Source organism: Coccomyxa subellipsoidea (genome assembly GCF_000258705.1).
Source record: "Coccomyxa subellipsoidea C-169, whole genome shotgun sequence".
Classification (NCBI taxonomy): domain Eukaryota; kingdom Viridiplantae; phylum Chlorophyta; class Trebouxiophyceae; family Coccomyxaceae; genus Coccomyxa; species Coccomyxa subellipsoidea.
This window is the reverse complement of record NW_005178029.1, coordinates 184,105-204,389: the sequence shown is the minus strand read 5'-3', so window position 1 is coordinate 204,389 and position 20,285 is coordinate 184,105. Positions and strand designations below refer to the sequence as shown.

Genomic DNA, 20,285 nt, shown 5'->3' with positions numbered 1-20,285 from the left:
AAAATACGTTTAAAAACGGTTCCTGCCCTTAATAGAGAGTTGCTCTTGTGCCATGATGGGACCAGGCTTTTTAAGCATTAGTCCACTATTGCAGGACTGCTTCTGTAATTACTTACAAGTCCAGACCAAACCTTGCGGCTGAGTGACAAGTTCAGTATTTGTTCTGTCAAGCATGCAAAGTGGCATTGGTGATTATTGCACATACGAGACCATCCCAGCAATAAAAATACCTGAGATAATGCTCCTCTGAGGTCACAGAACTAGCAAGCATATGCATGCGCAGCTGTATGCAGGACAGCGCCCCTATGATGCGACTGGGATGCCAGATGAACGGGTGCCCAAAGCAGCGCCCTTGGTGGCCGACGCTGCAATGACTGCGTCACGCTCCTGTCAGAACAATGCAGTCATTCAGTTGCTGCCCGTACCATGCCATGCTCGCATTTCTTACTGGCAATAGTCATAGACATGGATACCAAGATATCATTCAACATTGAATAGTGACAACAAAAGGGCACCATCTGAAAAGATGCATTGACTGCTCAGCGCAACTCTTGTGCATGCAGCCACCTCATACGCCTCTTCCAAGATGGAAATTGCTTTGACAGCTCTGAGGAACAGTGTCAGCCAAGCATAATATGAACACAGCGAATGGAGATGACAAGGCATGCCCTTAGCTATACAACTATGAGGGGATTCCTAAATCCAGAAGAAACTCCTAGAAGAAATTCGATAAGGAGGAAACACATACCCGGGCCTCAAACAGGTCTTCTGCAATCAGCCGCTGCACTTCGGCGACGCTCCAGCGGATGTACTTCTCCGGGTTTTTCGTGAACGGCGTCGCCTCTGGGTTGTACTTCTCCATAAACATCTGCATGCGCGCACGCAGAGCAATTGATGCAAGGCTCCATTGCAGTGATTCTGTTAAGCTTTTGGAGCTAAAGCCAATGTGGCTTTAGATATGCCGTCAATTTAATATTTCTTGGAGCCACATGTGGCTCCACGTGAGGCCAACAAGTAATCTTGTAAAAGCCACTGTGGCTTCAGCCAAGTCATAATTTAATAGAGTCCAGTGGACAGGCAAAGAGTGTCTCCTGATGGATGACTCCTATGCATGCCGCCTTGACCAGCACCTGGGCAGTCGTGACAATAGCCAACGCTTCGGAGAACAAACTGCCGGTTCAGATCGTCACTTGCTGATCGAATATGTTTGGAGCTCATGTTGAGAAATTCCGTAGCTCCGAAGCAGAGATAGAGTCATGGCAGGAAACGCCTTTCTGGCACGCATGCAGACTTAAATGTGCAGCCTGCTGACACTGACCTCCTGGAGAGGTTGCATACACACAGGCAGAAGCAAACTGAGATCCCTAAGCACACCTTGTACAATGGGAGGAAGTCTTCAGCGACCGCGTCCTTCATGTTGGCTTTGAGCGCAGGGTCAGGTATGGTCCAGGTGCACTGGGCATCCCTCAGCTCTGTGAGGGCAGTGTTGATCTCCCTCCAGCGCTCCTTGATTCCCGCCTTCTCCTTGGCCCACGCGCGGCCCTCTCCGTTCACGCCGTCTCCCACCAGAGCCATAAGCGGTCCCCAGGACGATTCCTGCATGTATATATATATTTTTTGATTTTTTTTTTGGGAAGCCATGCCCATCAGTCACCTTGCGTGTGTGCTCTGACGAGTGCTTTGCGCTCCGGTGGCGCAAGCTTGTCAACGTGCCACCAGTGTGGAAAGAATGAACTGGTGGAGAAGGCGCCAAGCTGATGGCATTCCATGTTGCGCTACTAACTGCTAAGGATAAAGGGTCGGTTGGTCAAACAAGCTTGCTTTGCTTCTAGTGTCACTGCACTTTGCTGTAGGAGCCATGCATACTACTGTGCAAGCACCAAAGCCACTCCAATCCCAGATGGCCAAATATGCCTGCACCCTCAGCTGAGTCGCTCGTGGGCAGGGCCCTCCTGCAAGCACCCTCAAGCCGGGCCTGATGCGATAATTCCTCCTTAACCTGTCCATATGTTGATCAGGGGACCCGTATGCAGAGCACGCACCGTAGCCTTGGAAACCATATTACCCCTGCCTAATAGGAAGGGGAAACTAAAGCACCTGGTACTCTTCGCCGTAGGTCTCGATGAGGTCCTTGTGGCGCTCGATCCAGTCCTGGCCCACGCAGGACAGCGCCTCGCTGCTCTCCACTGCCTTGACGATGTAGTGCACGTTGTTCATCAGAAACAGCGCCGCAAGCGCCTGCGCCAGCCACACACACCCATTTTCAGGAATGCATGTCGATTACGTAGTGACTAAAAGAGTCAACATATTCGAGGCCTGCACAGTCAGTGCAACAGCGCCGCCCCCGCCTGTATGAGCCACACAATAGACCACGCCATCGTCAATTTGAAATGCCCCCCTATGGCGTTTTCTCTTTTCCCTTCTACACCCTATTTAGAAGGATTTCGCCAGCAAATACCGCTTGCCCGCAGAAGGCACATGATGCCCTTCTGCCTTCAGCTGTCCATTCCTGCCCAGGTACTTGTGGAATACATTAGATATCTGACATGGGCAGCACTGAGTCTTGCTGGCTAAACACACTGTCTGCAAGCAAGACACCTGTCAAGATCAGGCAGTGTCTGCCCCTGTCACAGGCCAAGTAGAAAGCAAAGCAGCTGCTGAGATAATGCATAATTCACACACTGGGTCTGGGTGGTGCAGGTAAGGGACCACCCAGGCCCATACTTGCACCATTCGGTCAGAACGCTTTTGGGGAGCGTATATATGGCCGAATATACGGTCATACGGTATTAAGTAGGAGTAATACGGTTAAAAAACGGCCTATTTTGGCCCAGAACACCGAATATACGACCGAATAATCACAGTATGCCGAATGGCCGAATTCGTATGGTGCAACTATGACCCAGGGTGTCAGATATCCTGAAAATGAGCTTTGGGACAGATGGCCAATTTGCCGCAGATCAGCACACCATATAGCGGCGTTGTGCCGTGCGAGGGCACTTGGCATGAGTAGTGCCACTGGGTGCTGTGCTGACTCTGCAGCAGCACGGCCAGCCATCGCCATGCTCATGCTCAGGATGGCACCCCGAGCTGGAGCATCATTGGCATCAAGACTAGATTTCAAACAACAGGGGTTCGAGTGCTCCCTAGTGCTCAAGAGCCTACCAACACGTCTCCACTTTCTGCATCAAGTTGCATGAGGCCTCCCGCGTACTACTATCTACTTCTTTTGGTTTTGATCATTCAGAGTAGAGAAGGCAGCAGCAGCACACGGCATTCAACAACAAAATGCCATCAGCACACTTATCTCATCCGGGACAGCGGCAGCAGGACACCCTCGCGTCCGTCATCAGCAAGCCAAGGAACCGCTAAGTGTACGAGAGGGCTTACCTTGTTCTTGTAGGTGCGGGCCTTGGTCTCTAGATTGTCCAGCAGCACGCGCAGCATGTGCCCCACAGCCCCCTGCACCGCCGTCATCACACCCTCGTCCATGCCCTCACTGCGCCGCCGCTCCAACGCCTCTCCCCTGCGCGCGGCCGACAGCGCAGCAGCCTACAGACAGGCCCATATACTTGAAGTCAGACTCTACGCGCAGCCGACAGCGCCGCAGCCTACAGACAGGCCCATATACTTGAAGTCAGACTCTACGCGCAGCCGACAGCGCCGCAGCCTACAGACAGGCCCATATACTTGAAGTCAGACTCTACGCGCAGCCGACAGCGCCGCAGCCTACAGACAGGCCCATATACTTGAAGTCAGACTCTACGCGCAGCCGACAGCGCCGCAGCCTACAGACAGGCCCATATACTTGAAGTCAGACTCTACGCGCAGCCGACAGCGCCGCAGCCTACAGACAGGCCCATATACTTGAAGTCAGACTCTGCGCGCAGCCGACAGCGCCGCAGCCTACAGACAGGCCCACATACTTGAAGTCAGACTCAAGAAGCCCATGTCCACGGAGGGATCAGCTCGGAAGTGCAGTGTCCAGCTGGCTGTGCAGCAAGCTTGCACATGGACGCCCCAGTCGCGGCGCATTTGTTTCTTTGTGAAGTACAGCAAAGCTGCCTGACAAGCACCCTGCCCAGCAAGAGGTACGCACAGCCTGATCCTACAGAAGCCGTTGCTTTATCTGTGACGTGCGCACAAGACAGTCCTGCAAGCCTTTATTATTTCTTATTGATTTTCGGTTTTCCAGTTCCTAGGAATCTAGGATCTAGGTACGTTCAGCACCACGTGTATCGGATGCAAGCCTTCAGGGCCACAAAAATAGTATTAGCAATGCCTGACAGGCACGTAACAACCGGGAAGTGGGTCAGTTTTTCAAAGCTCACATCCAAGGACATGGCAGATCTTGCCCCCTCAATAACGTCAGTTCTGGACCTGCTCATGGCCCCAAGACTCACCTCGTTGGCTGCGTTGCCGAACAGTGTGTCGAGGGTGGCTTCGTATGCGAATAATCTTTTCAGAAATGAGAGCGTGTAGGCGGCCAGCGGGTGCACGGTGCCATCAGCGGGCGGGTGCTTGACCGTGTCGCGCCCGATGCTTGCCTCGAATTCCTCGAGTGTCGCCCGCGCCTGCATGCATGCAAAAACACGAGTATTTCAAAACTAGGGGCATATACAGATTGCAGAAACAGGAAGGGTCGGAGATTTGAAGAGGTCTGAAGAGTACATGTCCTTCAGCATTGCCATCTTCCTGCATGTGGGTGCTGAAGATGGAGTTGACTGCCCAGGAGCATTTGACAAGCTGTAACGGAAGGGGGTCCAAATTGGGTGCGAAGGGCGCAGGTCTAGCGGTGCTCCCTAAAATGGCCTGTGTTAAGAGGACAGTGAACAATATTAGGGGCTTGGCGGCTTTGCGTTTGACCTTTAGATATTGAGCACTGCAAACTGCAAGTGTCAACCTTTGGAGATGACTTCGCTAGACCTCAGCCATAAATGCCAAAGGCACTTGCGGCAAATTTGCAGCGCAAGCTACCACCAAAGGTAGCAAGGCTTGAGCATTTCTGTTCTAAACTGAGGTTGCCACAAAAGCATTACAACCCCTTCAAGCCACAAGCGACTGACAACAACGGCTCAACGCAGAGGCGTTTGCAATGCCGTATTCATGAGGCAAAAAAGTAGTTCAACCGACCTACTGGCGCAGTGTGTTTAGTGTTGGGTAAATCGCAAGGTTACCTTTTCTCCCCACTCAGGGCCTGCAAGACTAATGTTTACACTGCCTTGAATGTCCTCTTGGTTTGGATGCAAATGTGAAGCAGTTGCATTGAAGGATTTCCGACAGACCTAATGGCGCAGCAAGGTGGCGGGCTGGGTGAACCTTGACTCCACCCTTTCTCCTCTCTCAGTGCCCGCACTGCCTTGGATGTCCTGCAATCTCTGTTGCGCTGTAATGATTTTATTTTATTTTTTATTTTATTTTTATTATATTATTGTGCGCACCTCCTGGCGGAGCATGGCAGCGAGTTGGGTGAAGTCGGCAAGGAAGCCGGCGGCAGGCGTTCCCTCCAGCGTGGGCGCCAGCCTGGCGAGTGCTGCCTCCACCTGCTCCTGCATGTCCAGCAGCCCAAACACCTGCGCGCACACGACAACAGACGCACACAGCATTCTCAACAACAACTGCAGAAGTTTCTCAAGACCCTTTTTGCACTAACCGTGCATTTTGTTGTCAGCATCCATGAAGGCGCAGCCCTTACGCAGTGCCCAAAGGTCACATACAGTATTACAGAACAGCTGCAGAAGCACGGCAGGCGGTGCCAGCACCTCAAAACTGCTGGCCTGCGCCCAATTACCACCAACCTACCGCGCTTGGACTCTTTTTGCACCTGTAGTGCAGGACAGGGTCGCATGCAGGATCGGCAACAAAATGCAAGACACTCCACAAGAGATAGGCTGTATGCACCCTCTGTTGCAATGTATGCATTTGGCTCACACCAAACAAGCTGGCACATCATTTTTTTTTGGTTTTCTTCCTCTTTTTCCCCTAAGAGGAATACAGCAGCATGGCTGCCAGGCCTCCCATGCCTTCCACTAGCGTGAAGGATGCGGAGCAGGTTTTCATCCTCTGAATGCCCTGCAAACTCTCCTTTACGCCGCGAGAGGCGCATGTAATGGCTACCAGCCAGATGAGATTGACTCGAAACTCTCAACATGGAAGTCCACTGGCTACATGTGAAGTGGCCACAGTCTACTCTCTTGAAAGAGGGACTTCTGGCGCAACACATCACACCCCAATGGGACTCCCCAGCATCCCATTTGCAACAACATCCAAGTCCAGCAGTGGGATTTCTGAGGCGAAACTTTACTTCAGCCGGCGATCAAATAGAGAGACTCACCTTCTCGGGCGTGCGCTTGCTTGCCACAATGAAGGCGCCAGCATGTGTGGCGGCCACGACACTGCGGCTGACCACCTCGTCAAACGCCTGCTCCGTCTCGGAGGAGCCAGGCGGCCAGACGGCTTGTGCAGCCGCGCGCTCCGATTTCACAATGCCCACCAGCAGCTTCAGCGCAGCCACCCACCTGCGCGCGCACCAATGGCAGTATTTCAATATTGGAATGTACGGCCGTCTATACTGGGTTCTCCCTTTCAGAAGCTGGCACCTGTTCAGACACCGCGCGCTATAATTACACAATACCCACCAGCAGTTTGGTGCAGCTACCCATCTGGGCGCACAACACAAACGCACAAACACCGTCTCTCGATATTAGGTATCTAATGCATGAGTATATGATAGATCAAGCCCCCCTGTCCGGAGGAATCCTGAGGAGTGAAGCCGGCACTTGTTCATACGTCTTTCCAGTACCTTGAAGAGGTGCAGCATTCCGCAAGCATGCGCCATTGGGTTATTTGCTGAGATGCCACCAATAACAATTCTTCTGTCACAGTGGGTAAGAGTGAATTCCCTAGGTGATTCCCATGCCCGCCATGCGCGTTGCTGCCTAATAAGATAACCCGCTCGAGGGCAAATCATCATGAAGCAGGAGAGGTCGCATGCATGAGAACCGTAGTGCAGTACAACTTAGGCCTGCAGTGGGAAGGAACGGACAAGAGGCCACAGTAGTGGAGAGGTGGAGAGATGGAAAACGCACTCTTGGATGCGGCTGAAGAGCGACCCTCGCGCCTCCTCGCCGGCCGACGCCGCATTGAGCAGCCCTGCCAGGGCCTTCTCCACAAGCCCCCTCCGCACCTGGGGCAATATATAAAATGTATCAGCAAGTAAGCCTCACAGTGCCAGCACAGCCCTGACTTCCTCTGATTACGCCGGGTTCCCTTCATTCCGGTGTCGAGGTAAACAGCCAGCCTCACCATCAAAACCGGATTCCCTTCAATTGGGTGCAGTGATTACAGCAGGCGCTGTCCTAAGTGAGGTTGAAACATTCATGGGATTGAAGGGACCACTACAGTACAGTACAGTAGAGCTGAACCTTTGCTCGTTACATGCATTAAAGGCATTGCATTCTGCCTGGCACTTGGGGTGTTTGTGCCACTGAAGGGTCCTGACCTGAGGTGACATCCGAAATGTTGAACTTATCAAGACAAGCCTGCGTGTCAGGTGTACAAGCTACATCGCTATAAAGCAGCGTGTAACGGAGGCAAGATTCGCACATCGATATAGGAGCTCAGAGTGCGGCGCTCTTCGTTTCGCAGCAGCACCTCTGCGAGTGCGCGCAGGTGCCCGGCCACCAATGCGGGGATGACTACCACTGAGTCATCCTCCTGGCCTTCGCCCAGCTTGCTCCCTGCACATGTTTGCAGTGCTCGGCTGAGACGTGATATCACCAAACTCTAGATTACATGCCCCTCTGACAAGTACTAAAATTTTAAGAAAGAACACGACAGAAACAATTGCGGCGTCACAGCACAATTAAGCAACGCACAAAGGAAGGGCTGCAGGACAGCCTGCTCTGGGTGCTTCCACATCGAGCCATATTATTGCCATGCTCGGGGTATGGGTGCCTCAGGGAGGGTCTGGGGATGGATAATATAACGGCAGCGTATGTCATGGCGGTCCCTTCTATTACTTTGGGTGCCCTCAAAGAATTATTGTGGGGAAATAACATAATAGCAGGGGCTCACCGACGCGCGGAGTGGCCAGCATGGGCAGCAGGGGCTGGGCAGCGGGCAGCCCAGATTCCCCGCCGATTCTGGAGGGAGCGCCGCCAAACAGGTGCCCCGATGCCGAAGGCACAACTGCATGGTGCTTTAGCGTCGCCGTGAAGTCATCCAATGCGAGTCGCATCGCATCGCGCAGCAGTGCCGATGCGCTTTGCAGCGCTGAGTCAGCGGTCGGCACCTGCCTGCACATGGACACCCAACGTATCTGGCCCATGTGTCTCGATGAACACTGGGGGGCTAGTATGCCCACTATACAGCCAGGCTGCTCGCACATGGCTCCTTCACACCAGCAATTGAATCTTGCTCCCAGATCTCCACTCCATTCAATTTTCCAATGGTGTGAGCCGTCACTGGATATAAAGGAGTGCTTTGGCCACCAACTTTCCCACAGCTAGGATATCTGCAGCCAAAGGCGGTATTTTGATACATGGGTATCAAGCTGCTAACTCTGACCATTTCGTCACTTATGTGCTTGATCAACGGCATTCAATACTGTGTATAGCTTGAACAACATGATCTAAAGATGTGTCTGTCTGCAACCGGGTGACTGAGGTGCCGGGGCACCTGTGTTTTTCAAGGAACTGGTTGGAGGCCTCCAGGCGGCCGAGAGCCTTCAGAAACGCCGCCAGATTGCTCCTGGGCCCCGCCAGAATCGTGGCTTCTACCTATTTTGCACAAAATTCACTGGGGAAACACTTCAAGCTGCACCGCTGTGTAAATGATTGGCGAGTAGAATTGGGCGGATTCTGTACAAATATTGGCAACCTTCGAGTGGGCATGGATTGAAGCAGACATCATGATGAGACCAGGCGCTGCCCGATGCATGTAACTATATCCCAGGGATATCACAGGGCGTCATGTAATCCTTGGGTAACCAAAGAACGGCCCTAATCATAATCTTGTGAAAGTTGCATCCCCTGTAGCCTATATTGGGTCCAGTGGATTACATTATACTTTGTAAGGGAACTGAGAGAGTGTGGAATGATGACCTGGCGCGCAGTGTCCAGGTGGCCCAGCATCTCCTCCACCTCATCCCTGGCAAGCTTGATGTTCTTCTGCGCCGTGCGCAGAGCCTGCCCACACTCAAACGTGACTTTATGGCAACCATCACAGAGAAACAATTTCGTTTGAGGAGAGCACACAAGCCCCCCAATGACGACCTAGGATTTTTCACTCCCGCAGTAGGCAAAGCATGCAAAGAACGTGCCCAGTAACATTCATGCATGCATGCATGCAGGCAGGCATGCAAGCATTGGAGACCCCAGATTGCAGCAACCCCTCGGCCTTGTGACAAACATGAAAGTGTCATCTGTCTCGTAGCAATGAGAATCTGGGTTGCGGATGTGTGAAAACCCTCAAGGCATGCCACATATACTGATGGGAGGACGGCTAATAATCCTCAACCAGCAGACTGACTTGGGAAGAGCATGCCTGGGAACGCTGCGCAACGGATGCCACCGCCAGCTGGAGGTCAGTCAGCCGCGCTGAGTAAGCATCCAGCGCGCCGTTGAAGTCCTTGGCCAAGCTCTGACTCCATGCCAGGCCCTCACGCAGCTGGGCCGCCCTGCAACGATTGAGCATTAATCATTTCTGATCGTCATTCACCAGATATGAAGCAATGAATCACAGGTGAGTCTTTACCATGCGCAGGTGCAGAGCCCTGTGCAGAGCCGCTAAGACTTTTCCAGAGCACAGTGTTGTGGGCGCATCACTTCACTTGGGGTGAAGCTATTGATCCGTAAGCATCCCCTGTTTCCTAGACACATTGTCTATACATGTGACACGGTTGCATGCCAGCCTTACCTGAGGTGGAGGACCTCTGCATTTGTGTCTGTCATGACAAGGCAGCCATCCAGCCAACCCGATGCAAAGCTGCACCGACGCCTTCAGGCTACAAGAGTCTTGGTGCCTTCTGCTCCCAGCAGAACAAACTCCAGAGAGCTGGATGCACGGGAAGGCCCTGCGATGTTGGGAGCAGCCAGAACTTAAGAAGTGCTGAGCCAGCCACACCAGATGATTCTCTCTTGACACAGACAAAGACCTCCTGCGCCACAAACAAGGTGCATGCCTTCACACCCAGCATCGGTGGGACCATGTCAGAAGATATCATATGCCAAAAGCAACTGTCTTTTTCGTGATTGCTTTTAAACGCTCTCAAGAAATAAAAGGAAGCTTCGTCTACAAAGATCCAATACAAAGATGAAGTACTGCACCGTGCTAGCACACCGTCTGTATATATTCGAGAAAAGGAATATGGTTGTCAGGATCTAAACATTGGTAGATTTGTCTCATGTCACGAAGTGCATGCGTACCAAATTGCAGCAAGAAAGTCTTTCTTGGACATGTGAGGGTGGTCACCTGCGCTCTTTATAAAGTGCAGCCCATTAGCACTTTCAGCTTATATTCAAGCAGTCTGAGATCCGATGGTTTCAACCGCCTTCAACTTCTTCGAAAGCCCCTTCTTCACCGAAAGGCAAGTGATGTTCTTTCGTCGATGTGGCAACAGACCCAGCCAAAATGGGCTCAAACCTCTCAAGACCTTGCCCTCAATACCAGTGCTTTGCAGTGTGGGCACGTTAAAATGTTGATGTCAACATGTGTCCATATCATCTGCTCTTGATTTCCGTTCTGCTTTGCATGGGAGGAGGAGGTGCGAAATTCTGTTACAAGGTTATACGAAGACAAAAATGCCAACTTGTCACCTTCTCCATGCAACTCGTCGAATTAGATCAGTGGACAGATCGTCTGGCTTCGAACCAGAAGGTCGTGGGTTCAATCCCCACATTCGACTCGCGCTTTTCTTTTCTCTTTTTGCTTTCGCTTCTCGACCTGATGCCTGCTCGTGCTCCAGAATTTCAAGACGAGCCTCGTTTACATATTGCTTCATTTCCTTTATGGAGGATCAGTTCGCTATCCCGGGCCGGCTAGCGCCGCGGTGCTCCACTAGCCTAGACGCTAGCCGCTCTGAGAACTTCGAGCGCCGGCAGACTTTATATCTCAGCCATTTGCATGCATGCGCATATGTCTCCAGCACCACTTGTTGCCTGAACAGGTCACCCAGACTGCAAGGCCAGTGGCTTCCATTTTGAATCTGAAGATTTTCTCACAGATGTTCTACTAGAACATCACAGTGTGTGCTCCTTGAATTGCAGGTCGCCGCTGCTACAATGGTACATGTAGATCAAGATCAGTCCAGAAGCAACCAAAGACTGCAGACATTTGGCGCATTATGTCAGCGCCGCTGCAATGCAGGGTCCAACTAGCTTGCCTAGGCCTTCATGTCTCTTGTATGTCAGCAGCATTTGCTACGCTACACTAATGGTACACACAACAGTGGTCTTCTTGCATTGTACAGTGCTATCGTTACGCCACGCTCTCGCCTCTCCTCTGCAGCTGCAGCTTGGCAGCAAAGTAGTCTTCTGGCGGTACCACTGCCGCACCCCCATAGAAATCCAACAGCCGCACTGCTGCCACATGCAGCTCCCACACGCTGAAGTTGTGCCCTTTCTGCTAACACACCATACCCCAATATCAGCTCCATTTCACATCTTCAGCATAGAGACAGTTGTGCCGACGGGTCATAGCAACCAAGTGCTGTGCGCTGCAGCATGGGCATTTGCCAGAGAGCGCAGGAATTGCATGCATAGCATGCTGTGCAATGTCATGTGTTGATTTTTTCCTTCTGGCATACGAGCACAGATGATGACTTGCTGCTGCACTCACGAAAGGAAGAGGAAGCTGATTTTGAAAGAGATACGAATCAGAGAGACCAGAAGCAAAAATAAAAAGAAATGGAGGAGGAGGCGCACCGGCCAATTTTTCATTTGGGGATGCCGCTGGAAAAGCAGCTCCTCTGCAGCATCAAGCTCGTGCTTCGGCACAATCCGCATTGGCCCAGAGATTGACACCTTGGCGCAGGTCGGGTCCTGCGGGCATCAACGATTTGCTTTAGTCCCAGGAGAAGATTTGATCCTTGGCAGCTCTGGCACTTTTCAGCAGCGCTGCTGTCTAATACATTGATGCTCCAAAACCTGTCAAATCTGATCATCAATACTTGGCATGCTGCAAGGCTTCTCAAGAAGTTGCACAGCTGAAAAACTCCCAGTCGACTGCATAGTTGTGACGATTCTGGCGCATGGATTCTGTGGAAAGGCTGCAAGCTACAGAAGAGCAGATGTCACCTCTGGATCCATGACTCCACATGAGCCTTCCAGCTGCACTTCACCTACACTGAGTGTTGCTGCTGGGTTCACCTGCGCAGTACGCTGTGCAGTGAGATAATCACAGGGCTTCATTTACATGAATGATCCCCCCAAAGGTACGTGACTTCTTTGGCAGTAATGGAGGGGTTGGCTCGGAAGTGTGACACTGCTGCGCACACAATCAAGAAATGACATGCAGGTATGCCCATGACAGAGTATTGCGTGGGTTCCAAATTTTGGTGGCATGTAGGCACACCGCTAGATCAGTAGCTGTGGCATCCATCGGGGTCAGGTAGAACAACAACCGCCCTGTTGAGTTTCCTTTGGGCCCGTCAGCATAAGACACCAAGTTCCTGCAACACATCACCATGTCGTTTGCTTGCCCACAATCCAGTGGATCACCCTGAGGGATTCGAGAGATGCTAATTCAATATCATCCAATGCGCAGACACTACAGCTCACCCAAAAGCAGTGCCTTTAAGGTGTATGCTGGTCGTGCTCACTGTTCCCCAGTTATTTTCTGCTATAAGCCATCTCGCCATCTTCGCATGCTCTGTGTGCTCAGGCCTGCGATCAGGAAGCATGCTTATTGGTCCCTGGTTTCTGAATGATGTCTGATAATTCGTGTGCATCAAGTGCTGACAGTGAAGATTTGAAAGTGTTCTGTGCAGCTCACCTTTCATAGGAGTTTCGAGGACCAAGTGAAGATGTTTGCGAACATTTACACAACACAAAGGAAGCCGAAAAGATAGTGAGCATTGTGAGCACACGCTGCGGCATGGTGAACACGCGCTGCGGGATGCCCAGCCTTGACTCCTTGCACCACATCAATAAAAGGGAGATCCGAGCTAATTAATCATGGACACTCTAAACTTTCTTTTGTGATCTCCAACAATCCGAATTAGCTTGCACAGATGATAACCTTCTTGGAGCTCCGAGACAAACTGGGGCAGGCAATATTTTGCCGAGAGACAGGCATGCCAAATGTCTGAATAAAAAAAATTGTATCTTCTCAAGAGATCGATGATCATTGATCAATGATACTCTTGACAGAGCAAGTGTATCATGGGAGCTAGGAGGAGGCGCCTCAACAAACAGATCGTTTTTGGGGAGGAGACAGACGGTCAGCTTGATCCGTTCCAACCAGAGGCACAGGAGAAGAAGTACAGAGATACGCACGCATCTTCTGCAACAACAGTAGGCGTAGTGCTCTCAGTCTTAGCATTCCTTGCAGTGGGCGGCTGGGCCTTTCTGATGGTAGTACACAGCACAATCTCGAGTTGAAGGTGTGCACTTCTGGAGTCATCGCCTTATGCCAACGCACGTATATTACATGTAAATTCTTCAAAATATCTTCAGGCCCTTGTTTGCTGCTGCCCATCAATTCTTTTGTGTATCCGCAGGCATGTGGGTTGAAGATGTGCTATATGGAGCGCTCACGAGTGGTGTTAATGTGCGCAAACGTCTCATCCCTGACAATTTGTTTCACTTTGGATATTGCATCTATCAGCAACATTTTCAGCACTCTTTATCTTCTACATCCACTTCCATACAAAGAGACAGCCGAAGGTACAGAAATTACAGCTACTGGTTGGAATATTTCCTTGTCCCCTTGCAGAAGCCGACAGTGCTGCTGCTAAACTTGGCGCTCATTGGCTGCATCCTGTCTCTGGGGTCTTTGCTGGCCCTGAGCATCAATGGTGCCCCAGCACTTGTACCCCACGTCGCCTTCCTGCTCTTCCTGGCCATTGGCCTCTTCTTCCTCATCAACTGGTGCGATTGGCAACTTGCCCTTTAAACCATCTCTGCATATTTACAATTTTCCTGCACCCTTATTCTTGATGGGAGTAGGCACTAGCACTAGTAGACACATGTTCCCTAATGTATTCTGGGGAGGTCGGTGCTGGGAAGATTCTTCAATGCATCTTTCCTTTACTTTCTCCTGTCAAGTTTGGGTGATGGATTTACCTCCAGGTTTCTACCGTGTACTATTACATGCGCGCAAAAGAGTTTCATCCCTGACAAGGGCAATGCTAGGCAGACGTGACAATAAATTATGTGCTGCGCTCAGGTTCCTGACTCAGATCGGCACAGTCGACACCGCGCAGCAGCGAAAGGAGCTCTTTGATCCTGGCAGCACAGCCGAAGGGATCAGTCAGGCAGACGGTGACTCCTCACCCTCAGAAGCTTCTCAGAAGGGGAAAGCTGCAGCCGACCGCGGTGTAGCAGCAGCAGCAAAGAAGGAGATCTGACAAAAGATCTGCCAGTCATGAGGGCTGTTCATGGCTTCAGCTGGCTCTGCAAACCAGGGCTCAGTGTCGCCGCAGCAGAGTCTCAAACCATAGCTCCCCTGGCCGTGCAGCTTCAAGCAGCTTCCAGCCTGGCTCTGGCACCTTTCTGCGTGACTAGCACAGCCGCTGCCACATCCCCACGGCAGCGATCCTTCAGTCATCAGCCGCAATGCCCAGCTGGAGAGTCAGTTCCTCACCTGCATCAGACAAATGCCACAAGGGAATGCCCCCAAGGCACTTCATTCACGACAGTCCCCAGCTGTGGTGGACTGGATTCTCTGGCCAGCATCGCAGCGGAGGTGCTTGCTGGCAGACGCTGCAGCCATCACAGTGCAGGCCCGAGCACCGGTGCATCTCTGGGGTCACGGAACATGCCTGTATCCTCCACTGACAGCCTAGCCGAGAGGGCGAGCATGCACCAGAGACAGATTCCACGAGCAAGCCTGCTCTTGACGCAAGTGCGAGCGCAAGGGGCGGCGGCGATGGAAGGTTTTGGGGCGGCAAGGGGAATTAAGACGTGGGTTGGGGGCCGCGAGGTGGAGGGTAAGAGGACCGTGGCGGTGGGTCTGTCCGGCGGCGTTGACTCCACCGTGGCCGCCTGGATGCTCAAGCAGCAAGGGTGCGTCCTGGTGACAGAACACTGCTGTGCATCCCAGGCCGATTTTGATGTACCATATACCTTGATTACCTGAGTGTCTGATCAAAGCTTTAAGAGGGTCAGGAGGATCTATTGGTCTCATTGCAAAGAGCAAGGCCATCTCAGCTTTGGATCTTTCGGACTTACACCTGAGTAGGCACGCCATGTGAACAAGGACTGGAATGGCTTTGGAAACTTTGACAGGCTCGCATGTACTCCATCTTGCGCATGATTGCGCGAGACTATAGAATGAAATGGGTGTTTATGCGCTTGCAGGCATGATGTGGTCGGGGTGTTCATGCGCAACTGGGACGAGGCTGAGGAGAGGGGTGACTCAGCGTGCTCAGCGGATGCTGACTGGACCGATGCGCAGCGTGTGGCGGCCCACCTGGGCATCCCGATCCACCATGCAGACTTTGTGCGCCAGTACTGGACGCAGGTCTTCTCAGAGTTTGTCGCCCAGGTACAGAACCAGCTCCTCAATGGTTGCGCGCTGATGCAATTGAGGCGATAGGAGACAGGGCCCGTCTGGATGAAAGGGTCCAAATGTACAGACTCGAGATGGTCTGCATGTAGCGACATACATACAATTCATACATGCGATTCTTCATTTGTCACAAGAGAATCGAGGTACTCAAGGACTGTTATTAAGGAAGGCTGAGCATATAATGTATTTTTTCTGCTTATCTCCTCTCCTTCTATTGATGTATTCATACAGCCAGAAAGGGGTGATTTACCCCATCGTGCGCCATGCTTATAAGACTCTCCCACAAAGCTACATTGTCACAAGAAGCTGTCGAATAGCGCATGAGCAGCATGAACACCTTGTCAATTAGCCAGGGCGGCCAGTTGACGGTGTATTTGCAAATGGTGTGCAGTGCAGCCAAGGACTCACGCCAAACCCAGACCTGGCGTGCAATCGCCACATAAAATTCGGCGCCCTGCTGGACTTCTGCCGCGGCCTGGGCGCTGACTGTGTCGCCACAGGGCACTATGCGCGCATCAGCAGGTGGGCGCCCTTCACAAACATGTCTGTCATGCATGCATGCATGCATGACAGTACACTATGGTCGCACCGCAGGTGGGCTTCAATACCCACATCTCTCTGCCGCCTGCGTACAATGTTTTACAGTGCTTCTCTTCGATTAAGACGCAGAACTGTCCCCGAAAATGTAAATATATCCCAGCAATGCTGCAACTCGCATTGCAGGTGACGACCATCAGCTCTCTGACTGCCTTGTATTGTCAATTTGATAATATGCATGCATGTGTCACACAGACAGGGCAAGGCAGTTGTGCCGCGGATCAGGGAAGTCTGCCATGCCCATACTGACTAGTCATGCCACTTGACAAGGTTGTCATTATGCGGAGTCCAGCGGGGCATCATCTACAAGGTTTAAGAGCGGATAGGATGGGACTGCGCAGGTGTGAGCAAACGGGGCGGCCGCAGTTGCTGCGAGGAAGGGACGCCTCTAAAGACCAGTCCTACTTCCTGGCATCCGTGGAGGGCACCGCTCTGTCAGGTGACGTCCGCACCTGTCCCATTGTATTTCCCTTGTTACGTTTCATACCTTATTTCCTTGGTCTCATCTTCCATTCAAAATGCCATTTTAGCTCGATGCCAAAACTCAGCCCTCAGCAGAATTGTACTCTTGAAGAGCACCTGGCCATATAGCTGTGCCCGGGACACAGGCGACTATGTAGCGTGAATGTATGATAACTACGAGGTTCCTCAAGGAGCTCCGCTTGTTAAGAACTGGTCAGTTTGACGCTTTATGTCCGCGGTTTGTTTCCTTAAATGGAAGGTGCTATTGTGATGCAGATGTGCTGTTTCCGCTCGGGGCCATGCGCAAGGCGGAGGTACGCCGCGTGGCTGAGGCGGCCGGGCTGCCCAGCGCTGCCCGCAAGAGCAGCGCGGGCATCTGCTTCATCGGTGTGCTGCCCCACTCCCCACATCAAGATTTGTTGGCAGAAGATTTGTTGGCAGAAGATTCTAATTTTGTCACTTGTCTGCAACCTGTACATGTCATGGTTGACTGGGGATCAGATCCTCTCCCTACCCATGTTTACAGCGTCTCTGTCGGCGTGTTGTGGGGGTTTTGGAGGCAGTCATTAAATCCTTGCACATTCTGTCTCTCTTACTGTTCAAAGCAATGGGAATTCAGGCCGTTTGAGCCCTCATCCAAGCCTCTCTCTTTTGCTGACGTTTTGTTGCTGCAGAAAGATTGGACAGCTTAGCTCAAGCAGTGTCTGACTACTTCAACCGCATGACAGGGCGGCGTCAGTTTGGGGACTTTATCGGCGAGTTTGCGCAGCCGGTTCCGGGGACATTCGTGGACGTGGAGAGCGGGGAAGCTGTGGGAAACTGCGCCAACCTAGCAGCCATGACCCATGGGCAGGGCGCCGGCATCAGCGGGCTGCCCGAACGGTCAGTCTCCGCGCCATACCTCAGGAACAGATAGTCTTAAGAAGGCTGCATGCAGAATGCGGTTTGTTAGGCAGGGCGGCACTTCTAGTCTAGATGCTAGTGCAAAGGCGCAGCTGCAATGGCAGCATATGTTTTGTGCTGTAAATGGGGTACACTGAGGCACTCCTCGCTGCAATCCTGCTCTGATGAGAGAAGGGGACAACCCTCTGAGCACAACCCTGGAGTCAGAGTAAATAGTGACAGCAAGAAACGGATACACCAGTCGGTGACAGAAGATATACATAAGCACGGTAGATAGAGCATATAGGGTGGCAAGAAATGACTCAACCCGGGAAGGTACGACACTTTCTGAGAGCAAGAGATGAGACCCTGGAAGATAGAACAGATACTGATTCACATTTACTCATTGCTGCAGGGTGTATGTGGTGGGGAAGGACATGAGGGAACGCCGGGCGTACGTGGCGCGCGGCGGGGACCATCCGGCGCTGTTCTGCTCCACAGCTGCGCTGCGGTTCCCCCATTGGATTGGGGGGGACCCCCCACCGGAGCTGGCTGCCGGGACCCCCCTGCGCTGCCATTACAAGGCCAGGTGCGGCTTTTCTTTTTAAACCTGCTTATCTTATACTGTGTTCCATATTAACAAAGTCCTTCCTTGCGCACATGGTGCTTCACAAGACACAGCCCCGGGTCTGCATCACGCTGCATATAAATTCAAGCGAGCGTGTTCTTTTGCCTAGCGTCTTCCAAGAGCAATCCAACTAGCCCGAGGCCTGCAGCACCATTTGATGAAGTCTCAAGGAAGGAATGTCTCAGCATTCAATGTGGACCCACATGGTTGTGCTGTTCTTGGCAGCACAGACGTGCAAGGGGCTTGAAGGGTCTCGCTAATGCTGTTGCAGGTACCGTCAGGTGCTGCGCGAGTGCACAGTGGAGGACGTGACAGGATTATCGCCTGCCGCCGCAGCCGCCACGTCAGACGCGCTGCAGCGCAGCGCGCACTGCCGCCTGGCCGACGCTGACGGTGCTGATGAGTCACCTGGTGAGTCATCTTTTGGCAGGCCGCCCAAAAACATTCCGGAGTGCAATGTGTAAGCTTACATCTTCTTCATCATTTAGACCACCGAAGATGATGAATGACTTTGCCAAGATGAAAGACTGCCCTTGTCTTCCTTTGATCCGGTTGGAGAACAGGATACAGAGAGGCATTATTTTACAGATTACTATTACAAGCTTTTCCTGCCAAGAGGCAAGGTGCATCCTGCAGGCAAGCTGCAGTTGAAGGCTGCCAAAATCCTGCGCCTTGCTGGACTTGCCAGATCCAAGCAAGGCATCCGAGAGACATTAGGGGAAACTTTACTAACAGAAGGAACCAATAAAATGTAAACACAACACCTTGACTGCAAGGGCGTGCAGAGAGTTCACTTGGTGCTTGTGTCTTGCAGGACTTTTGGTGAGATTCAGGCAGCCGGCGCGCGCGATAACACCGCAGCAGGCATTTGTCATGTACCAGGGAGATGTCTGTCTGGGCAGCGCCCCTGTTTTACACCCCGGCCAGAGCCTCTTCGAGCGTGGCATTCCCCTGGACAAAACCCTCTTAGAAACTGCAGACACCATTGATGAGGCGCAGGCGGCTTGAGCTAGGGTGTCCAGTCAACACCGATTTGTCACTAGTCAGCCAATGCATGCTGTACTGCGTTTATTACAAACGCAGGTCTGAGCCAGTCTCTAGAGCCACTCTTGTCTCGAGAAAATATGTTATGCACCAAACTGGACTAGCGGAAGAAAGATGCAGATTTACGAGGCCCTGCGAGCTTATCATTGCACTAGGAATGCGTGAAAGTTATGCACTGCACACGGTAGTGGCAAGCCTCGTGATGAGATATCTGTAGATGTTGCAGGTACCGTGTTCACGAGCTTGGGTAGGTGACGTTCTTGAAGCCCTGCGCGGGCAGTGAAGAAACTGATGCTGTAAACTAATGCAACGTAGGAGAGCTGCATGCACTTAGCAGAGAGCGTGCATACTCTTTAGCTTAAAGCTTTGGTGATGAGTTCCAACGTTGTTAACAGCTGCAGTCAGCTAAGTTTCTCTTCAGCATGTGACCTGCCAATATGCTCAGATGCCATGCCGTCCTGAGCTGGCTTCATCCAGCCATCTGTTTGGCCAAGCTTTCGGCCGAGGACTGCTTCTGCAAGCAGTTTCCGTCCAGGAGGAAGCTGGGTTCATGTGACCCGAGGTAACGCCTGCCGTAGCTTCCTGTTCGGCCGGGCAGCTACGCCTGCGTCTCCCATTATCTCTCGCGCCATAGCTTCCATTCCGGACGGACGCTAGGTATCTGCGATAGCCTGATCCAAGCGGACCATCCTTCAACATTGGATACCGCAGGAGCTGCATTGCCAGAAAGTAGGTGCACCGGACAGCCGCGCTCAGTGAGCATCCTGCGCATCTGCAGGTGCGAAAACCTTGGGCACAACGGTTGGACCCGTTTGTTCCCTTGCTGTGATAAGCACACTTGTGCATCGAGCGCATTAAGAAATCAACATGCGCTAGAATTCTCTATCGAAGTCCCTTTCACGAGGCAGTACGTGATGTGCTGGTAGGAGAAAGGCGTTCG

At 52.2% G+C, this 20,285-nt stretch overlaps 4 protein-coding genes and 1 non-coding gene across 5 annotated transcripts; 3 read left to right on the top strand and 2 right to left on the bottom strand.

The window, feature by feature from the left end:
* Positions 1 to 102: 102 nt before the first annotated feature.
* On the bottom strand, positions 103 to 9,953 carry COCSUDRAFT_48354 (Exo70 exocyst complex subunit; the record flags this gene model as incomplete). Its single annotated transcript, XM_005645146.1, has 15 exons — positions 103 to 387; positions 749 to 868; positions 1,375 to 1,596; positions 2,098 to 2,238; positions 3,391 to 3,552; positions 4,404 to 4,574; positions 5,442 to 5,573; positions 6,335 to 6,599; positions 7,089 to 7,186; positions 7,654 to 7,739; positions 8,077 to 8,297; positions 8,680 to 8,780; positions 9,105 to 9,188; positions 9,532 to 9,679; positions 9,919 to 9,953. The coding sequence occupies 15 exons, from the start codon at positions 9,951 to 9,953 to the stop codon at positions 304 to 306; spliced, it is 2,070 nt and encodes a 689-aa protein (XP_005645203.1). The 3' UTR covers positions 103 to 303.
* An 880-nt stretch (positions 9,954 to 10,833) lies between these two features.
* Positions 10,834 to 10,906, top strand: COCSUDRAFT_t53. The gene has a single exon. It is a non-coding gene; the product is annotated as a tRNA-Arg (tRNA).
* A 572-nt stretch (positions 10,907 to 11,478) lies between these two features.
* COCSUDRAFT_48353 (hypothetical protein) lies at positions 11,479 to 12,859 on the bottom strand (the record flags this gene model as incomplete). The annotated part of the gene is made up of 5 exons (XM_005645145.1): positions 11,479 to 11,622; positions 11,925 to 12,041; positions 12,415 to 12,486; positions 12,574 to 12,670; positions 12,780 to 12,859. 5 exons carry the CDS (start codon positions 12,857 to 12,859, stop codon positions 11,479 to 11,481), a joined length of 510 nt encoding a protein of 169 aa, XP_005645202.1.
* A 523-nt stretch (positions 12,860 to 13,382) lies between these two features.
* COCSUDRAFT_57226 (hypothetical protein) lies at positions 13,383 to 14,569 on the top strand (the record flags this gene model as incomplete). The annotated part of the gene is made up of 3 exons (XM_005645144.1): positions 13,383 to 13,514; positions 13,936 to 14,090; positions 14,389 to 14,569. The coding sequence occupies 3 exons, from the start codon at positions 13,383 to 13,385 to the stop codon at positions 14,567 to 14,569; spliced, it is 468 nt and encodes a 155-aa protein (XP_005645201.1).
* A 521-nt stretch (positions 14,570 to 15,090) lies between these two features.
* Positions 15,091 to 19,309, top strand: COCSUDRAFT_18285 (5-methylaminomethyl-2-thiouridylate-methyltransferase; the record flags this gene model as incomplete). Its single annotated transcript, XM_005645143.1, has 9 exons — positions 15,091 to 15,227; positions 15,522 to 15,708; positions 16,124 to 16,254; positions 16,671 to 16,768; positions 17,068 to 17,178; positions 17,520 to 17,673; positions 18,089 to 18,262; positions 18,573 to 18,600; positions 19,091 to 19,309. The coding sequence occupies 9 exons, from the start codon at positions 15,091 to 15,093 to the stop codon at positions 19,307 to 19,309; spliced, it is 1,239 nt and encodes a 412-aa protein (XP_005645200.1).
* Between the last annotated feature and the right edge of the window lie 976 nt (positions 19,310 to 20,285).